General features: G+C 38.4%; 1 protein-coding gene across 8 annotated transcripts in view; it reads right to left on the minus strand.

Annotated features, from left to right (window-relative positions):
* Positions 1 to 18,995, minus strand: part of LOC112556019 (deubiquitinating protein VCIP135-like) — a 30,879-nt gene that overhangs the window by 11,695 nt on the left and 189 nt on the right. For 3 of the 8 annotated variants that reach the window (XM_025224627.1, XM_025224622.1, XM_025224621.1), the window contains exons 1-10: positions 18,359 to 18,552; positions 17,608 to 17,926; positions 16,168 to 16,768; positions 11,830 to 11,958; positions 8,093 to 8,223; positions 7,122 to 7,233; positions 6,464 to 6,676; positions 3,691 to 3,769; positions 3,202 to 3,348; positions 2,837 to 2,970 (exon numbers count right to left, since the gene is read on the minus strand). In XM_025224627.1, coding sequence (XP_025080412.1) covers positions 2,837 to 2,970; positions 3,202 to 3,348; positions 3,691 to 3,769; positions 6,464 to 6,676; positions 7,122 to 7,233; positions 8,093 to 8,223; positions 11,830 to 11,958; positions 16,168 to 16,768; positions 17,608 to 17,926; positions 18,359 to 18,381 — 1,888 coding nt within the window. In that variant the 5' untranslated portion in view covers positions 18,382 to 18,552. The other 5 variants (XM_025224623.1, XM_025224624.1, XM_025224628.1 and 2 more) reach the window with 5 other exon arrangements.

The following is an 18,995-nucleotide window of genomic DNA, read 5'->3' on the forward strand; positions in this document are numbered from 1 at the left end:
ATGACAGAGTCAAGTTCATGACAAGACACCAAGTCCCAAACTCTAAATGACCTGGACCCCTGTTTCACTCACAAATATTTGTATTTTGACTTGTACACAGGAGCCAAAAGGTTGAGGTAATTTTCAGATACTGATACTGTCAGCTCTTCTTTTGCATAGACATGACAACCAAAGTTTTGCAGTCACCAAAGTTGGTGATGAAAGTTTGGGAATAAGTAAACTGTTGAGTTAGCCAACCTTCCCAACATAGGTAATGAATTGATGAGTTAACCAATTCCTGTCACTTAAAAGGTTTGTGATGACATTTTTTCCCCCCTTTGATCTCTTTATTTGACCTTCTCTTGGTCACACATTGTTACGGATCAGTCCATGCCCCCAAGTTTTAACCCCTTTGTGGCACCGGGGCTGGATACATAGGGAGTATGAGTGTGAGAACATATAAGGGAGGGAGGACTGAAATGGTTAAGAAGACACAAATAATTGCTGAATCTCGCTCACAAAAAAACTTTTTAGGGGAACTTTGTAGAAACTTCACTCAGGCCCAACATTCTGAAGGAGAATGATGCACCTGAGCCTTGACATCCACATCTCACCTAGCTGGGATTGATGTATTGTAGCATGGTAGCATTGATTGACACTGTGCAGCATGGTACTAACCCCTTTTGATTCAACTCACCTAGACGAGGTACGGTATCATTTTCTTTTACTGCTTTATCCAAATGTAATGGGTTAGGGTTGGAGCAAGAGTACAACTGCCCTCAACTTTCTCGTTTCAACTTGATTGTTTCCTTCAGTTGTGTTAATTCTGATTCATAGTACTGTCCATTAATAGTTTTTCCCTTTTCAGATAGTTTATCATGATTACGCCTTCAGAATCTCAAGAAACAGAAGCCATCACCTTGCCAACAGATGCTGCCTGCTTGAACTTCTTCACAGGTGGAGAACCCCAGTGTGTCCAATGTTTGCTTTGAATCTTTGATTTAAGTTCGAAGGGATTAACCCAGGTTTCATTTTGAGTTACTAATTCGCGATGCAAAGTCTCAGTCAGCTAGGAAGCGAGTCAGAAGTGTCCTGGAAATGTCAGCTCTTGGCAGCTTCTACTATGGTGTCAACATTCTTGGGACCCATCTTGCAGACAGCTTGCTCATCCCCAATGTCTCAGTTAAAACAGTGTGGACTGAACCAGAACTACTGCCTATGGACTTGGCTATCTCTCTGTCATCCAAAACCATTTGGTGAATGGCATCAATTTGATCATCAGTGGTTGAGGTTTTTAGTTGACCTGACTGAGGGTCATCTTCTGTGCTGACCCTGCCCTGCTTGAATTCAGCAGCCCACTTCTTCACAGTTGCATAGGAGGGGGAGTCCTCAGCAAGAGTTTGTACCATGTCCTTATGGATTTCCTTGGGCGTCATACCTTTCTTTTGCAGATACTTTCACTTTATCGGCTAGGGACTGTTTGGCCATTTTTAGATTTGTTGCACTACCCTTCAAGTTTGCATGCACATAATTTAAAACAGAAATCTGTATTGGTTTTTCTAGTTTATTAGAAAGTGATAGTATGTTACCACAACAAAAATATTCAGCTACAGCTCTACTTTCTAGGCGAAGATTAGAACTTTTTGAACGACCTTCATATTGTCATTTATGACTGGGATTTTGAAGAGGGACCACAAAAACTTTGAAGATTGTGTGACAGTGCTATAACATGAGTGGAAATCTTTATATAGGGTGATGAGAAATTTGAGATTGATTTCCATAACTTAAGATTTAGAAGATATTGGGTATTTTAGAGTTGACCGAAAAATAACAGGATCTAGGCAGCTCGGGCAATTGTTGTGTCATTAGCTGAAAGAACACACAATTGTCAAATGTGAGTGTGTTGGTTGAACCATTCGTGCTACATACTACAGTGTTCCCTCGTTTATCGCGGGGGATAGGTGCTATGATCAGCCGCGATAAACGAATTTCCGCGAAATAGGGACATACATGCAATAATAATATATACATGTAAAACAATATCATGTGAGTGTAAAGTAATATATTAATCATGGTATTAATACACTACAATAACAAATTAGTGTAAAAAAATTATAACTGTACTCAGAGAAACCCAAAAAACTGATGCGAACTGGCTGCGAGATGGGAGATAACAATCATGGCTCGTCGCTTACGCATAGCAATGGATTTCTCATACACAATTATTTCTTTCTTTCTATCTACAAAATAACCATGGTATTTTAATAGAAATACAAATATAGCTACATTTTCCGTCTTTTTCCTGTTGAAGTATCTATGGTATTTTGTAGAACGATAATTCCCAGCGCGGAAGTAGCGATCGATACTTCACTCAAAAAAAAAACCGCGAAGTAGTGAATCCGCGATATATGAACCGCGAAGTAGCGAGGGAACACTGTATACTTAACCAGGTAGGCACTTTTTTTTTAAAAACAAGGTGGATCCCATATTTGGAATTCTTTTCCCCTTTGCATTTGTTGTGCTTTATGTACTAAGAGGATTCAAGTTAAGGTTTATGACATGTTTAATTTGCTGTGCTCTATATACTACAACAAGGATTCAAGGTGAGGTTTATGGCATGTTTTGTCCACCAATCCCTCTCCAGGCTGATCTATTCTTTCCCTTTCTTTCTCTGTTTTGATTCCACATGCTTGATCTTAATTTGATCTTTCTCATTCCTTTGTTTTTGTATGATTTCACTACTCCACTACAAGCTTTTAATGTAAGGGACAGAAGTAGTTAGATCTTATTATTTGTCTCATTATTTGAAGTTTATAAAAAAATTTTAAACATTCAAGAAAAGATTTTTGACAAATACCTGGAAAATGTTTTTGAACCAAATTCTCAGCCACTTGGTACACATTGCTGTTCAGTTGAGGGTCAGTTTCATGTTGAAACCATGCCACTCTCTCCTCCACCTTCTTATTGTTCCACTCAAGTGGCACAGTCAGCCTGGAGGTCAAGAACACACTATTCAATCACTGTCACCCATACCAGTCAGCCTGAGTGTCAAAAGCATACTATTCGATCACTGTCTCCTATAACAGAAATCCATGTGTGTGCAGTGTGAATGTGTGCAGATGAATGTTTGATTATATGCATAGATAGATGGGATTCACTTGCATGGACAGAACACTTGAAGTCATGTTATAATCACAACAAATAAATACAACATGGACTCACAGCTCAGGCTGGTTGTCATACAACTGACCATCCCAGTAATGTTTAAAACCACAGCCACACCCCGCCTTGCTGTTAGTAGGCACGATTGTACGGTCGCCATTCTTATACTCTATAGTGCCATCAGCCTTCACTGGCCGAACTTGTAGACTGAAACAAAACAGGTTTCATCAGCCAATGAAAGAACTTTACCACTTTTCCTGAACACAGGGACACCAAGAACTTGTATAAGTTAGAACACTTCACAATCACAACAAATCCTTCAGAAATAACTATCTCTAACCAAAACTTTGTGGTACTTTTAATGTAGACTTAAATTAGTTCTAAAAAGTAATTCTGAAGGATTTGTTGTGACTGTAAAATGTTCTAAATTATCATGTGCTGTTCTTCTACTATCATTGTTATCTATAATTCTTTCAGTAAGAAAATGTGCTTCTGTAAAATTACCGGCACTAATTCTTGACAAAATATGCTTCTGAACCCAGCACTCACCCTCGACAAAAAGGGCAGCTCAACTGACTGATGTCTGGGATCAATTCATCCTTGACCTTGTCATAATGGCAGGTGATATCTGGCAAACAAAAATGAGGTGGAAGTCAGCTATTTCGGAAATAAACCAAGCTGATATGGCTACTTTGTGGTGACTACATCTGAACTCACTTAAACATCAATTCCAGTCCACACCAGCAACTGTGTTTGAAATTATTATGTGGTTCTTAAAACACTACATTTAAATAAACACAAACAAATAAAACATGATTTATGCTGATTTACAAAAATGCTGCAAGTCTTTGTAACTAGGGCAAGTGAACCAATCTGAAAAGTGTGTGTGAGAGTGGAAGGCAGGAGGGTAGACACCAAAAGGTACTTTTTTAAGATTAATGAATTAGCTTCATGTTTCAACAACCTATAAATACATAATAATCACTTTAAAATATATATTGTTGTCACTTAAATGTTGTGTCTTTCTTCGTTTATTAAGTAAATCCAAATAATTTTAAACCAGCAGCAACACCTGAAGAAATGAAAAAAAAAAAAAAAAAAGAAAAAAATCTGCTATTCAGGCTGCTTCAGGCTACAATCTCTTAGTGTGATCAAAAGATAATTACATCAAAATAAATTTTCTTTGACTATTGACTTCTGACAACAAATACAAACAGTATGTGCAGTGCTATTTCCTGTTACAATTTACCATTCCATAGCATCCACATATTTGGTTATGAAATCAACTTTGTATGGAAAATCTTCGCCTTAAGAATCAAAACTTCTCAACATCTGTTAGGCCATTTCAGCAGTTGTGCTGTAATATTCATAAGAAAAAATATTCCTCTTTTAGTTGGATCAGTAAAGAAAAATAAAACAAAACGATCTAAAATAAATACCCCCCAACCACAATATCCTCTCTTGCTTTAGCTCTTACTATACAGCTCCCTTGATTTCAAAAATATAAAAACCTGCCCACTACATTCTAAAACTCAGTTCAAAACTTTACACTAAAAGCATAGCACCGCAAGACTACAGAGGAATCTTCCTGACCAGGCCCTTGTTGTTGTACTGTTGCAGTTTCTGTAACAGCTTTTTTTTTTTTAATAAGAATGGATTGTTAATCCAAAGCAAAACCCCCAACCTGGAGGGCTATGGTGCAACATTTTTGTCTGGCCACTACCCTGACAGACTTGTTCGGCTTGGTTAGACCTGCCAGGAGCACAAGGCTCCTGCCAACATAGCTCTGTGGATCGGCAAGCCACCACACCAATACAAGGTAAGTGGCACCAACTGGTGTGGTGATGTGGTGGTGTATTAGGAGGGTTAGGAAGACAAAAATTATTAAAAATTCTAAAACCTGACGACCACTTGTCAGGACAAAGAACCTAAGCTGAAATTTACTTCTTATAATCACTGATGACTTTTCAGAGTATTTTCCACAAATTTTTACAAAGAGTACATTCTCATTTTTACTGTGGTTGCAGCTTTATAATTTTTATTAAATTTGGAATTATTTTTAGCATGTAATTTTGCGTTTATAATGTTCAGTGCGTCATCAGGATTTTCAGATGCATCCTTCATGTAGCACCACTGTGTACAGATGATAAATAAATAATAAAGGAACAAAATTTAAACATTTAAATATCCTGTTAAAAAAATCAAATAAACGTGTGAAATATTAGAAATTCATTGGTTTAACTTTAAGGCAGAAGACTTTTGCTCTGCTACTACACTGATAATTTACGAAGGTAATTATATCAGACAGATCAAAACATTAAAAACTTTTAATTAAACATTTTTCAAGCTTGTATTTCATTTTCTGTCACTTTTTTTTTGACTTTTCATACCTTGTAAGTTTAGTCCCTCTCCTTTAGTTTGGCAAGACAATATTTATTATCACCTAGCATTTGCAAAGAAATTTATGTTACAACCCAAATCAAAGTAATGGAGACAATCAACAGAGTTAGCATCTTTTGATAGCAATATCTATAGTAGGAGTAGGTAAAGTACAACCTGCAGACATCTATAGACTGGCCCGTCTGCTAAAATGTGAAAATGTACTTGTTTTTGATTATTTTTATGATAGGTTAATTTGATTAAAATTGATCAGATATGAAAGCATTAGAAAGAGCAGTCCGTAACATTTTATTGCAGAATAAATGTAAAAATAATAAATAACCCATCTGACATGTCTAATAGAGCCCTGAAAGAGCATTGGTGGTGGCTGACTTCGAAGGAAAGGCTGGTTTTAAAGTTTTATGGCAAGTCAATTTAAACAGCTTCACTTTACATATTAAATTAGGAAAGTGAGCATCATTACATACAAATTTTTTCAGTATTTTTTCAGTCACTTGGTGAGGTTTTTGGTATGTTGCCGACATGCTGCATGGTTTCGAATTTGCGGACTGTCTACAAAAAGAAAACTTTGGGTACCCTTGATTGTAAATGTGAATAAAAATTAAGAAAAGTTTAGCTTTTTTATGTTAAAAATATATTAGACATCAAATGCTTTTCTTCTTTGTGATGTTTATGTTCATTATCTAACAGACCACAAAAAAATCCTTATTTATAATTATTTCATAGATATTTTAATTTCAGCACTTCCTTTGCTTTTTTCTTATTATACATTTATTCATTTTTGTTTAGTTTGATATAAAACAAGTTTACTTTCCAGTTCACTGGAATTTTATCGGCAAGTTTTAGCCACAAAAAGTTGCAGAAAACCCTAAATCTCCTGTATAGTAAAAGTTCAGCCTGAGGGTACAAGGAATATGAATACCATAATATTTAGGAAACTTGTAGAGCTCTGAGGGCAGCAGCTCATGGTGAGTGTCAAGGGCAAGTTGATACAGAGCACCACCTTTCACAAATGCATTCCTGGGCATGGGAAAGTGGGTGAGCGCTTTGCATATCAAACATCGCAAGAGTTGTCCATCTTGTACAAACTGCTTGGTCTCCTCGACTGCTCTCTCTGTCTTGCCAACATCAATACCTGCACCAAGAAACAACATGACTTTAGTTAGTATTCTGGCTGCTCATTATATTACTTCTCCTGAAGTCCGCCTTACACAACCATCTGTTTCTTGCGAACAAAGTGAGCACACATTCACCACATTCAGTGTGTGCATACTTCCTATATGTTTTGTTCTTTGGCAGTTACACACTGACACATTCACACCAAAACATGTACTTAAATCGATTAACTTCAATGATATCAAAAAGATGAATTCACATAAGCTGAATGTTATCAGTCGCTGTACTTTATTATCAGGGTCTCAGATCACCACTTCCAATATCAACTATTATCACTCAACAGGGGCAGTAAGCTGTAAGTGGGTCATCATCAAGTCTTGACCACAGCTGTAAGTGCATATAAACCGCATTTCTACAAGGCCTAACTTGCAGTAAAAGAAGCCAGACAAGTGCCGTGCACTCACCTTGTGATTTGAAGGAATACTGGTGCACATCTGCCACAAGGGAAGGGTGAACTCCATGCAGGTTGTAAAATACTTCCTCCATGGCAGTCACAAGTCTTTGTAGGTAACGGTCCTACAGGGTACAAAAGAGAACATTCATGAAACAACATTCTTCCTACACTGAAGAAAAGATCTTGCACAAAAAGACATCCCATCAGCATTCATCTGTCAACATACCATATCTAATCAGTCCATACATTCAAAAGTGCACAGTAAATGAAAGAGCCAGTCATTACACTCAAACACTTCTCTTTATCCGATAAGTCACTCAAAAACTTCAAACATGCACAGCAAGTACAAAACTTTCTTTACTTGATTGTTGTAAAACAATAAATAAGCTTGTTGAAGCATTTCAAAAGGACTATCTCCCTTAGACCATTAAGGAAAGGGCTTTGACAGAAAGTTTAAAATTTTCCATTACACTCCATACATGAAAATGAGGCTGAGCATCACCAGCAGTTTAAAGGTGAAGTGAAAAGCTGTAAAGCCTGGGCCTGGTGCCTTTACATACAATAACTGGTTTTCATCACCAGAAAACCCATTTATTTCTGCTTGATATGTGTCTTCTGCCAGACTATCACTGCAACAGCTTTCATAACCTGTGTATAGAAGACTTTTTCCCCAAAATATAAATTGGACATGCCTTGTTCCTTTTATATTTACAATCAAATGCACAGGACAGTTTTTACTCATTTTTACATTTTACTCATCTTTTACCTCATTGTTTTTTGTTGTTTTTGTTTGGTTGTTTTTTTTTGTAGGACTCGTGAACAACTGCCACAGCTTAAAGCTGTATAAAGTTTAAGTACATGTAAATACAAATGAGTGAATGCATGACGTCACCTGATTTGAACATATTATCATCTTCCATACAGTTCGAACTCAAACCCATTTTCAATGCACAGGTAGGAGGAAAAACTGTTTTGCCATACCTGCAGACACTTTTCACCACCAATAGCACATAGTTGGTCATCTTCAAAGTGGATGTATTTGTCAACCATACTGGAGCTGACACCCCAGGCCCTCTGTATCATGTACCGTGGTAGGCGAGGACATGGTTTCCCTGTGGACGAGAAAATTTTGAAGCTTTCATGTAACTGGGAGGCTTACTTTAGCATACAGAAATCAATAATCAAACAAAATAAACACATACTGGATGACGGTACCAAAAATATGGCTCATAGTTGTACCACACCTGTTACTAAAAGGTTTACAGAGACACAAGACACAACACGACATCTTTTATTGTCAACAGCTCATAGTCATTTTGACGTGTTTGAAAGAGTTTATTCTTCTACCGAAGAATCTCATAATGTAGGTAGCTGAATAGGAAAAGCTCTTCATTCTCTATGGTATTGGTTTTTCGTCAAACTGGGCACCCTAAATGAGATACCATAGATGGATCAAACCATCTTTTATTAGAATTAAGACCCAAGGTTCTTGCTTGAAGTCTAGCTAGGGCGCTTCTGTTCCACCTGTTGTTTAAGATAAATATTTTTCTGGCTGTAAATTATCTTTAAATGATAGGTACCACTCATACTTTCTGTCTTCCTCCATGTTTGATGTCTGTTGTGTTTAAAAGAACATATGATACGGTCTTTAAATTCTGAAAGAAACATGTCTTCATCTCCAACCCCCTGGCTGACCCACACTATCCCAAACATATTTCTGATAGCATTTTCTTTATGTTAGATATTCAGTTGAGCCTTCCTGAATCATGCTTTTGGTGGAGCATTTCATAAGCTTGTCTACAAAGTCTTGTCATGTCTAGCCAGAATTGTATGCATTTTATGTATTTATATACAAGGGACATCTATCAACTTCACCATACACAATCATATTAGAAGAGTGCAGGGGAACGTTTAAAAAACCCTTAATTGCAAATGTGTGGATTTTTTTAAAACTCATCTTAGTAGAAAAGTATACTCCTAGATATTTGTAGCTATTTTCTACTTTCACTTCCAGGTTGCAATACTGCCATTTCTTGTTGAAAGAAATGTAACCACCTTTTCTAAAAACCACTGCATTAGCTTTTATCTAAATTGACAGTCAAATTAAGTTTATCTGCTTCCTGTTTCAACAAAGTTATCTGATTCTGTAAGCCAACAGCTGTATCCGAAACAAGAACCACATCATCTGAAAACAATAGTAAAAAGATTTCTACAGTCTCAGGTATTAGCTGAATCCCATGTTTACCTCCATTGCTAATTCATTAATGAAACAGAAGAATATTAGAGGACTGAGTAAACAAACTTGACTCCTTGAGGACATTCAAACACATCTGTTGTTACCAACTTACTCTAACACATCCAAAATCTGATCTATACATTGCTTGAAAGGCCATATTCATTCTACCATTCACACCATTCTTTCTCAAAAGACTCCACAGCATATTTCTGTAAACAGAATTGAAGGTTCACCTAAAATCCAAGAAAGCAACATACATCTTACTTCTTAGTGTTTCTGTAAGGTTTACAAAGAGCTACTGAAAGTTTCTGTTACTAAAGATTTACACAGCACTTGCAAGTGTTTCCATCTGTTAATAAGGGTCTGAACAATACTAGTAAATGGTTTTCATATTACTGAGGATTCATGCATTTCTAGCAAGTGTTTTCCATGTTACTAAGGGTTCACACAGCCATAGCATGAGTTTTTCATGTGTTAATGAAGGTGAAGCTGCAGTTTCCCTCATGTTGTTGGTTTTAGAACTTGTTCTATTTTGGAGAAGATTTTTGAAATGGGTACCAAAGCCACAGGACTGCTAGGGGATTTGAATGAACAAATTACCCACTATTTAAATGGATTATTCCAAATCCAACAAAAGTTGTGGGATCCTAGGAGATCAAAATCAAAATAGTCGAAAAATGAGTTTCTGGATCTCCTTGAAAACTGCATTCTTGTTAGTGACATGGACAGACTGCACATGTATGCTCTAAAACTAAATCATTATAACTTCATCACTGTCAGACCATGAAACTGCAAGTTGTTCAAAGACATTGGACATGCTAATTCTGTCATTATTTTGTATTGAAAAGTATTCCAACTCAAGAGTCGATAGCAGGGACCATAATAATTAAGGATCAAAAGTATGGCTCACATACATACAATGTGGAAAACTACTAAATGTATGTAATTATTTTCATAAAATATTAAAGATGTAAGTATTCAATGTAAAAACCATGCATTCAACAGTCATCATATCAAAAACACATAGCATCAGTTTAGTCTACTGGTTATTTTTATTTCAATAAAGTTTTGCTTTGTACTATTATGTTGCAGTTGACTATATCCAAGTAAAGGCAGCCAGCCTCTGAAATACCAAAATGCAAAAAATAAATAAAACCAACAGGCTGGAACATGTAATTATGACTCTCCATGGCCCTTTTTTGAGCAGCTGAAATTCCTGCTGCCAATGATGTCTCTAGTGGACCAAGCATCTTCCAACTTGGTAAGCAAAAGGATTTTTTTTCTGACACAATAAAAAAAAAAAAAATCCAGCATATCTTGTCGCAAGGACATCGGAACCACCTGGGCCCAACTGAAGGGGGCTGCCCAATACCAGGTCTGTTGGCGAGGTGTTGTTGCGGCCCTATGCTTCTCAGATGAGCAACAAAGAATAAACTATCTTGTCACAAAGCTTCTGTTGGCTAGATTTATCCTACTGTGGAAAATGTGAAAAAATAAATGATTGTCATCATGAGGTCCAACAAAAATGAGCATCACTTTTTTCTACATGTTCACAACTAGACTGACCCATCAGCTGTGGTTCACTTGGAGAGGAGGATGGGTGCCACCAACTGCTGTGTGGTGTTCTTAACTCTCCCTATCACTATAGTTAAGGCGACTGTGGTTCCTACTCTTACTCTCCACATTACTATAGCTAAGGCAGCTGTGCCATCCCTGTTCTTACTCTCTACATCACTATAGATAAGATGACTGTGTGGTTCCCATCTTCCACTGAGCTGCCGTGTGCTGTTACATGCTTCTCTGTACCAGTCTGAATGTCAAGTGAACTTAGTGGATACTAGCAAGTACATTAGTGTGATATTAGATAATATTTTTTTAAATTAAGGATGCTAAAATTCAATCCCAACCTCCATCAGAAACATCAAAATGTCAAGTTTTGCAACTGATGTATGGACAATCAGGCTTTGCCCTGACTCACTAAATTCTGATATGCAGAATTGGTGTGATTCAGAATTTAATTTGCTCTTAAGTTAGTCCATGAAAGGAACCTCTGTATAGACTTTTGCATTCTCTGTGTATAATTATTTCCATAAATTATTGTACCTTATGTAGGCGCAAGTACCACAGCAAAGGTGTTCACTTGCCAATGTAGTTTTGTTCTGTTTTGTAGGTGGCCATAAGCCCTAGGTCTTTGTGTAGTACATATGTGGCACTTTATTTGTCTAAGGCCCAGCAACAATATATATGGACAGCCTTTAGGCAATTGTTAGGCTTTGTAGCAAGAACACTCATTATACATTGTACACCACCAACACACTAGATAGCCAACCACACATACTTATATATACACACACATATGAATACACTTTTTTCTTCGGAGCCAAACCACTCATTTACATGTGCTCAGAAACAGACATTGTCAAATGTCTAAAAGCTTTTTTCATGCCTCTTACTGTAAAAACTTGTAATTAGGATTGCCTACCCTTCACTCCAACTAGAGAGATGAAGTGGTTTCGACCCTGACTGCTCCAAGCTACACAGATGGGCTTGTTCAGTACTCCATCCTTGCCACAACACTTTTCAGGCTCCACAAGTGCAGGTAAAAACACACCTTGAAACAACAAGACACAGTGGCAACAGATGTGTTGGATGTACACACTTATCATACACAAGCCATGGAAAATCTTTTTATAAAAGTTTTTCTCTCTCACAAACTGTTATTTCTTAAACATTAAATGAAACTGCCAGTACATCTGTTTATTGTCCAACATATCCACCATCAAACTTTCTGCTTATTTTTCTTATTAATATGACATTCCTCTACATAAAGTATTTTGACTGATCACTGACAGAAAACTAAGGTGTCTAATTGGAGTGAATCACCTCCAGCTTCTCACTGTTTTCTTAGTGATGGAGGCAGGTCGCTGATTCTAGTATTACCATGCTATTCTTTCAATAAATATCGCTTTCTGTGTCCTAGCTGTATGTCATGTGGATGTGTCATGGCTATGACTCATGGATGTGTGCTCTTTGATGTGGCTTGGATATGCATGGTGTCATGGCAGGATGTGACATTGATGTGTATGGTGTTGTGGCAGGATGTGACATTGATGTGTGCCTACTTCTACCATCTGCCACTAGGAGCAGGTGGTCTGAATCTGCACTGGTCAACACTCAAGAGCATTTGGAAGACAAACCTATACAGATGTTCTAGGGAAAAGGGAAAGAAAACACAAGGAAATGGATTACCCTAGAGACCTGGGCAAAGACTGAATCAAGAAAGGGACTAAAACAGATGCTCAACCAGTGTCAAGATCAACAAGAGAAGGAAGATCTCAGAGCTGAATATTGGGAAGCCAACCGCCAAGTGAAGAGGTCTGTCAGATAGGACAAGAGACGCTTCACCCATGAACTGATAGAGGAAGCAGAGACAGTAGCTATACAGGGAAACATGCAGCGACTGTACGAAATAACACGAACTCTGTCAGGCAGAAACGCTAACCCAAACAAGCTAGTGAAAGACAAAGACGATAAGACCATAACAAATGAGGCAGGACAAAGAGACCACTGGATGGAACTCTTTGAAGAGATCCTGAATCGACCTGATCCATCGTCTTTACCTGACATACCACAAGCAACTGAACAACTTCATGTCAACACCAGCCCTCCCACTAAGACAGAAATCATCAAAGCTATCGAAAGCATGAAAAGTGGCAAAACTGCAGGCCCGGATGGCATACCCCTAGAAGCATTAAAGGCAGACCCAGAAACAATAGCAACAATTTTACAGGCCCTTCTATACAAGATCTGGGAAGAAGAACTAGTACCAACAGTCTGGAAACCTGGCCACCTGGTCAAGTTACCGAAGAAAGGAGACCTCTTTCAGTGCAACAACTGGCAGGGGATCATGCTGCTCTCATTCCCCAGTAAAGTCCTATCAAGGGTAATTCTAGAGAGACTGAAGAAGGCACTAGACAAGAGAGTGAGACCAGAACAAGCAGGGTTTCGCCAGGATAGATCATGCCACCCTCCATATCACCACTGATCAGTCTATCGAGTGGCAGTCCTCCCTCTATATAACTTTTATGGACTTTGAGAAGGCATTTGACAGTGTAAACAGGGACGTCATCTGGAGGCTGATGATCCACTACAGCATTCCACCTAAGCTCACAAACATCATTCAAGGGTTGTACAAAGACTCATCCTGCCAAGTTATTCACAATGGCAAACTCACTAAACCTTTTGCAGTGAAGACTGGCGTAAGACAGGGTTGCATATTATCACCAACAATCCTCCTGAAGGTCATAGAATGGATTACGCGCAAGACAACCCAAGACAACAACACCGGTATCCAGTGGACCTTCACCAAACAGCTAGAGGACCTGGACTTTGCAGATGACATTAGTCTCCTATCTCATCGGCAACAACGTGCAGAGGAAACAGAGAAGACTGGCTTAAAGGTCAACAGAAAGAGGACCGAAGTGATAAGACTCAACAACAAGCAGGAACTCCCAATCCAACTTCAAGGAGAGAACATCCTGGAAACAGACAGCTTCATGTATCTGGGGAGCATTGTCAACAAGGGTGGTGGAGCGGATGATGACATCAAAAGCTGCATCAACAAGGCCAGGCATGTTTTCAACAGCCTACGCCCCATCTGGAACTCCCGAGCATTATCCTTCAGCAGTAAGACCCGCATCTTCAACATAAATGTCCTACTGTATGATACTGAAACTTGGAGAGTGACAAATTCCATCAAGAAAAAAACCCAGACCTTTACCAACTGATGCCTACGCCATATTCTGGGAATAAGATGGCCTGAAAAGATCTCCAACAGCAGTCTATGGAAAAGAACCAACCAGAATGCCACTAGCCAAGATATCACAAAGCGCAAATGGGGCTGGATAGGAAATACCCTGCGCAATCCAGCTGACACCATGGCCAAGCAGGCACTTGAATGGAACCCTCGGGGGAAGAAGAGTTTGGAGACCAAAGAGGACTTGGAAAAGAAAAGTAGAAAGTTAGGCAAAGGACCGAAATCACATGGGCCCAACTGAAGGGGGCTGCCCAAAACCGGGTCTGCTGGCAAGGTGTTGTTGCGGCCCTATGCTCTTCAAAGGAGCAACAAGGAATAAACTACTTCTACCATCAGGGCCTCAGCTCCCATGGTCCTTCTGTGGTCCATGGCTTTTACATTGTGTGTCTCAGCAGATCCACCTTGCAATGTGTGCCACGATGCTCGTGGAACATGGTGTTTAATCTGTTTACTCCGACACCCTGTTTGCTGTGTATTGTTTGCTTCAATGCTACAATGTGTTACCAGGACACTTGCGTGTGCTATGGTGTATGAACAAAGCTACCAATCCATTCTCCCATCCAGGACAAACTGTCCATGGCGAGCTTTAATTTCTTTGCAGGCTCCAGTCCTATTCCTCTTAACTTCTCTTCCTCTATACCCCAGTCAGACAACTACTCTTCGCCTGATCAGTGCCCTGGAAACATGGTCTAACATTCTTCATGTATTTACACGCTAGACATCTTGCCAGATAGTCATCTGCTATAACATTGTAGAGCAATCGCAAAAAAAGTCAACCAACTCTGTTACTAAGATAGTTTGAACCCTGTTCGAGACTGTTCTTGGTTTACTAAATAGTAGTCAGTATTCACATGTACCTTGCATTAAAAATAAACAAACGCACCTCATCAAAGTCATGAAGCTGTTGTTCATCCATAATAGCAAGTACAACAGGAAAGCTGATGGGTCCCCAGTTGTCAGGGGAACATGCAAATATTTGTAATTTATGAAAGTTTCTCGTTGATTTAGTTTAATGAAGGTGATATGCTTTTAAATGGATGTGACTGTTCAGATCAAAATATATTCATAGCATTATAACGGCCAACTCTCTGCAACTATCAAGCCTGTAAATACACAAAAGAATGCAAGACCATGTTTCCAGGTCACTGATTGGTTAATCTTTGACTTTCTTGGCCCATATGCAAATGAGCCAGCCTTGTTCCGTATACACTTCAACTCTGTAGTAACAGAATTCATTCTATAAGTATACAATTGAATTGTATAGCTAGAATATATTCTATAGCTAAAGAATAGAATTGTATAGATAAAATGAATTGGATAGCAACCTCTGAGTATAATACAAATGAAATACTTTGGTTTTTTACAGATTTCTCTCTCTCTCTCTAGCTATAGAATGCATTATTTAAGTATAGAATAAAATGTATAGCTGTAGAATGCATTCTATACTTATAGAATTGAATTGTATAAATATAGAATGCATTATATATATATAAAAAATGGGTTGTACAGCTAGAGAGAAAATTAGAGACAATTCCCCTCTTGGTGCCCCACAGACAAGGGGGTGATGTATGTAGCCCTATAGGATTGTTGGCATAAATTGACAACTTCTGGTTATGTATGGTTTTTGCTTTCCTGCATTAGTGTATATCAATAGCTTGATTTGTAATACTGTCATATTTGTTGTCCCCCCTTCCATAGGGCAATGGCCCTGGAATAAATTGAATCGAAATCTACCTGCATATTCCCCCAACCCATCATCCTCAAGACTACCCAGACCCATATACCTCTACACAGCCCCAATCAACAACACTCTACCTAGATCCATATACCTCTACACAGCTCCACTATGTAGCTACATCTACATACAGCCTTCGTCTGACCTCTACATTCATGCCTACAAATACACATCTCAAAAAGACATTCCTGTGAGCATTTGTATAAAGGCATCTATATGTACACTTCATTAAATCACCTCCTACCACACACATACTTGCCCAACCTTACCAGAGTAGTCTCCACTGCTTTGCATTCCTCCCAATGTATCCAAGAGGATTATAGGCCTTTTAAGAACATTGGCAAGACCAAATATATGAATATTTCTCAGGCCTGCTGGTTCATGGTCTTTTGGCATGAAATTTGGGTCACACTCCTCAATAATCTCTTTCCACTCATCCTTGTCAACAAAGTTCTCAAACAACAGTTCGTACTTTTCCAGGTTATCCTGTAAGTGGTGCATCAGATTGAGGCGCAGAGCATGCCAGAACAACTCCCGACCAACTAACGCCCGAGAAACTGCATGCACCAGACAATGACCATCCCCATCAGCATATATGGGGATTAATCGTTCATCATCATCATTAACTTTCTTTACTGCCTCTAAAGTGTCTGCCAGATAAGCAGCACTAGAAGGATCACGGCCAAAGCCCTCGATGTTGACGTGCTCAGAATCCAAGAGAAAGGCTCTGTCAGATAAATTTCCACAGTCAAATATCTCACCCTGACCCATTTCTGTCAGCAGCTTTGCTCTGCCTGTCTGACGATCCATGCCATAGCGACTCAGCACAGGCGACAACAGTTTGCACATATAGTTTGACAGTCCCAGGACCTGCAGCACCATAAACATACAGTCACATACATAAAGATACATTCATATCATGATGCAGCTGTAAGTGATACAGCTAATGCATGAGGACATAATACAGTGCAAGTCTCTCTTTCATTTGTACTGCATCAAAAAAATTTGCTTTCCAGCATCCGAATTATCACTAGCTCCTTAAACTGTAGGTGGAGTGTGCAAAAACAACAACTAATAATAACCATGCAAACTTTCAGTTCTACACCAACTGTAGTTGCAAGTGTGTTACCAGCAGAAAATAATAAAGATTATCTCTTTTTTAAAATTAGTTATCTGTGCTATCAGATCGGGAACCTGCAACCTTTTAGCATGAATAGGAAAACACACTGAAGAATGAACAATTTCTCAATAGTACTAAAGTGAAGGGCGACGGATAAGTGACACATCACCAGAGGCCTGTGTTACAGAAGCATCCACTATCTCCACTCTCAATGCTCTTATACACTTATATGTATATGTTATGTGAGACTCATAAGCCACACATCAATGCTAAAACATATTAGTAGTATGCTACCCGAATCATCCATTAAAGCCAGTCACATGCCTTCTTATTGCCTGTCCCATCTCTTCACAAAAAATGTAGACTTATTTATGGGAAAAGTGTGTTAATGTTGCAAAACTACCTTTAGAAGGAGACCTATCTTGTGAGTTGTGTCACTGCTGTAAAATTATTTTCTAATACCGATAAAATTTTTTAACTGAACAAGCTTAAGCTTTCATGCCTTTATAACATTTTTCTAATTATCCCTTGAAGTGTGATTGATCTTATTAATAACTGCACTTTACAGGCTCTTTCCTCTTAGTCTTACCTTCACATTGTCTGGACCTCGATGAGGTTTAACAGTGCTCATAAGAAGACTTTGAAGTAAATTCTGGAAAGTGCCAGCTGAAGTTGGTGCTTCCATAATGCTGAGTAAAGTTGATTTGTCATGTCTCTGTCCACATCCTGTGCATTCCACACTTGAACTGGTGGATAAAAAGTGTAACTTTGTCTGACATTGAGGGTCCGGGCAAACCCCACAAAGGATGTGGTGCTTGTCACTAGTATCAGGGCTGTTGCTGAGAGGTGATGGCTGGTTGTCACTATGGGGCATTATGCAAATTATGGAAATGACAGAATTGTTTCCACTGTAAAAAAAAAAAAAATTATACATGAAATCTTAAAATGGAGAATTTCACATTCCATTCTTATTTCAGATGCAGTTTTTCTATAACTGTATATACACTATACAGCTGTATCCTAATCCAGCACTTGTACTGAACAATTATGTAATAATAATGACATTGCTAGAATTTTTTAGTATATGTTGTTGAAAAATAAAGACAAGAACTCTGAAAACTTCCAGACTACAAATTTATACAACAAACTACAATTTTTTCTCTTTTCCAACATGTTCCTGTCTCATAGCGTTTTAGTTATACCACCGAGTTTTGAGAAACAAATCAATGCATGACACAAAATGCATACACTGAATTTAAGAATAAATTTTGCTCGATGGTAGTATATGATGTCAGAATTGTCTTTATCATGAAATTGTACAAAGAGGTCAAACCGTTTACCTAAATTCTTCCAAATCATCCATGACTGGTAGTAACAAAATGTCAGCTTTAACCACTTAATAATGAATGTACAGTGACCAAACAGAAACATAAAGTATATTTATGTTAAAGCTCTGAAGGACCAAATAAATTCTAATGACTGCGTCTACGATACTCGGACTGCTGTGTTGACATCCATGTTCCCCAAATTGGGGAAATCCCAAATTATTGGAAATGCCTACTTCCTAGTACACATTTCGGCTTAAAGCGCTTTCGGTTTGTAATTGAGAACCATGCTAATCAAACAAGTAACTCATATGTGCCATACCTGCACAGACTGCATCTAGGAAAACGGACAAGTTTAGAGTGGCACTAGCCGCCCCTCTCCAACTTTTGTTGGTAGTAATCCACTAATAGCCATGTCAGCTCTATAAATACACAGTGCCTAAGCTCTGTAGTGAATGTTCGTGACCAGTAGGTACAGGTGGTTCAGTCCTACCTCTTCGATGTAAATGGTGTTCAGCTGAAACATCAAGCAAGGAATGCTGATGAAGTTGAGACCAACATTGCCATTCCTTACTCCAACTCACTGTTTACAACATGTCACTTGTGGTCGTTCCAACGTTTGTATGGATTGGTCAATATTCACTTGGCATAA

Source organism: Pomacea canaliculata, unplaced genomic scaffold (assembly GCF_003073045.1).
Source record: "Pomacea canaliculata isolate SZHN2017 unplaced genomic scaffold, ASM307304v1 utg2218_pilon, whole genome shotgun sequence".
Lineage (NCBI taxonomy): Eukaryota > Metazoa > Mollusca > Gastropoda > Architaenioglossa > Ampullariidae > Pomacea > Pomacea canaliculata.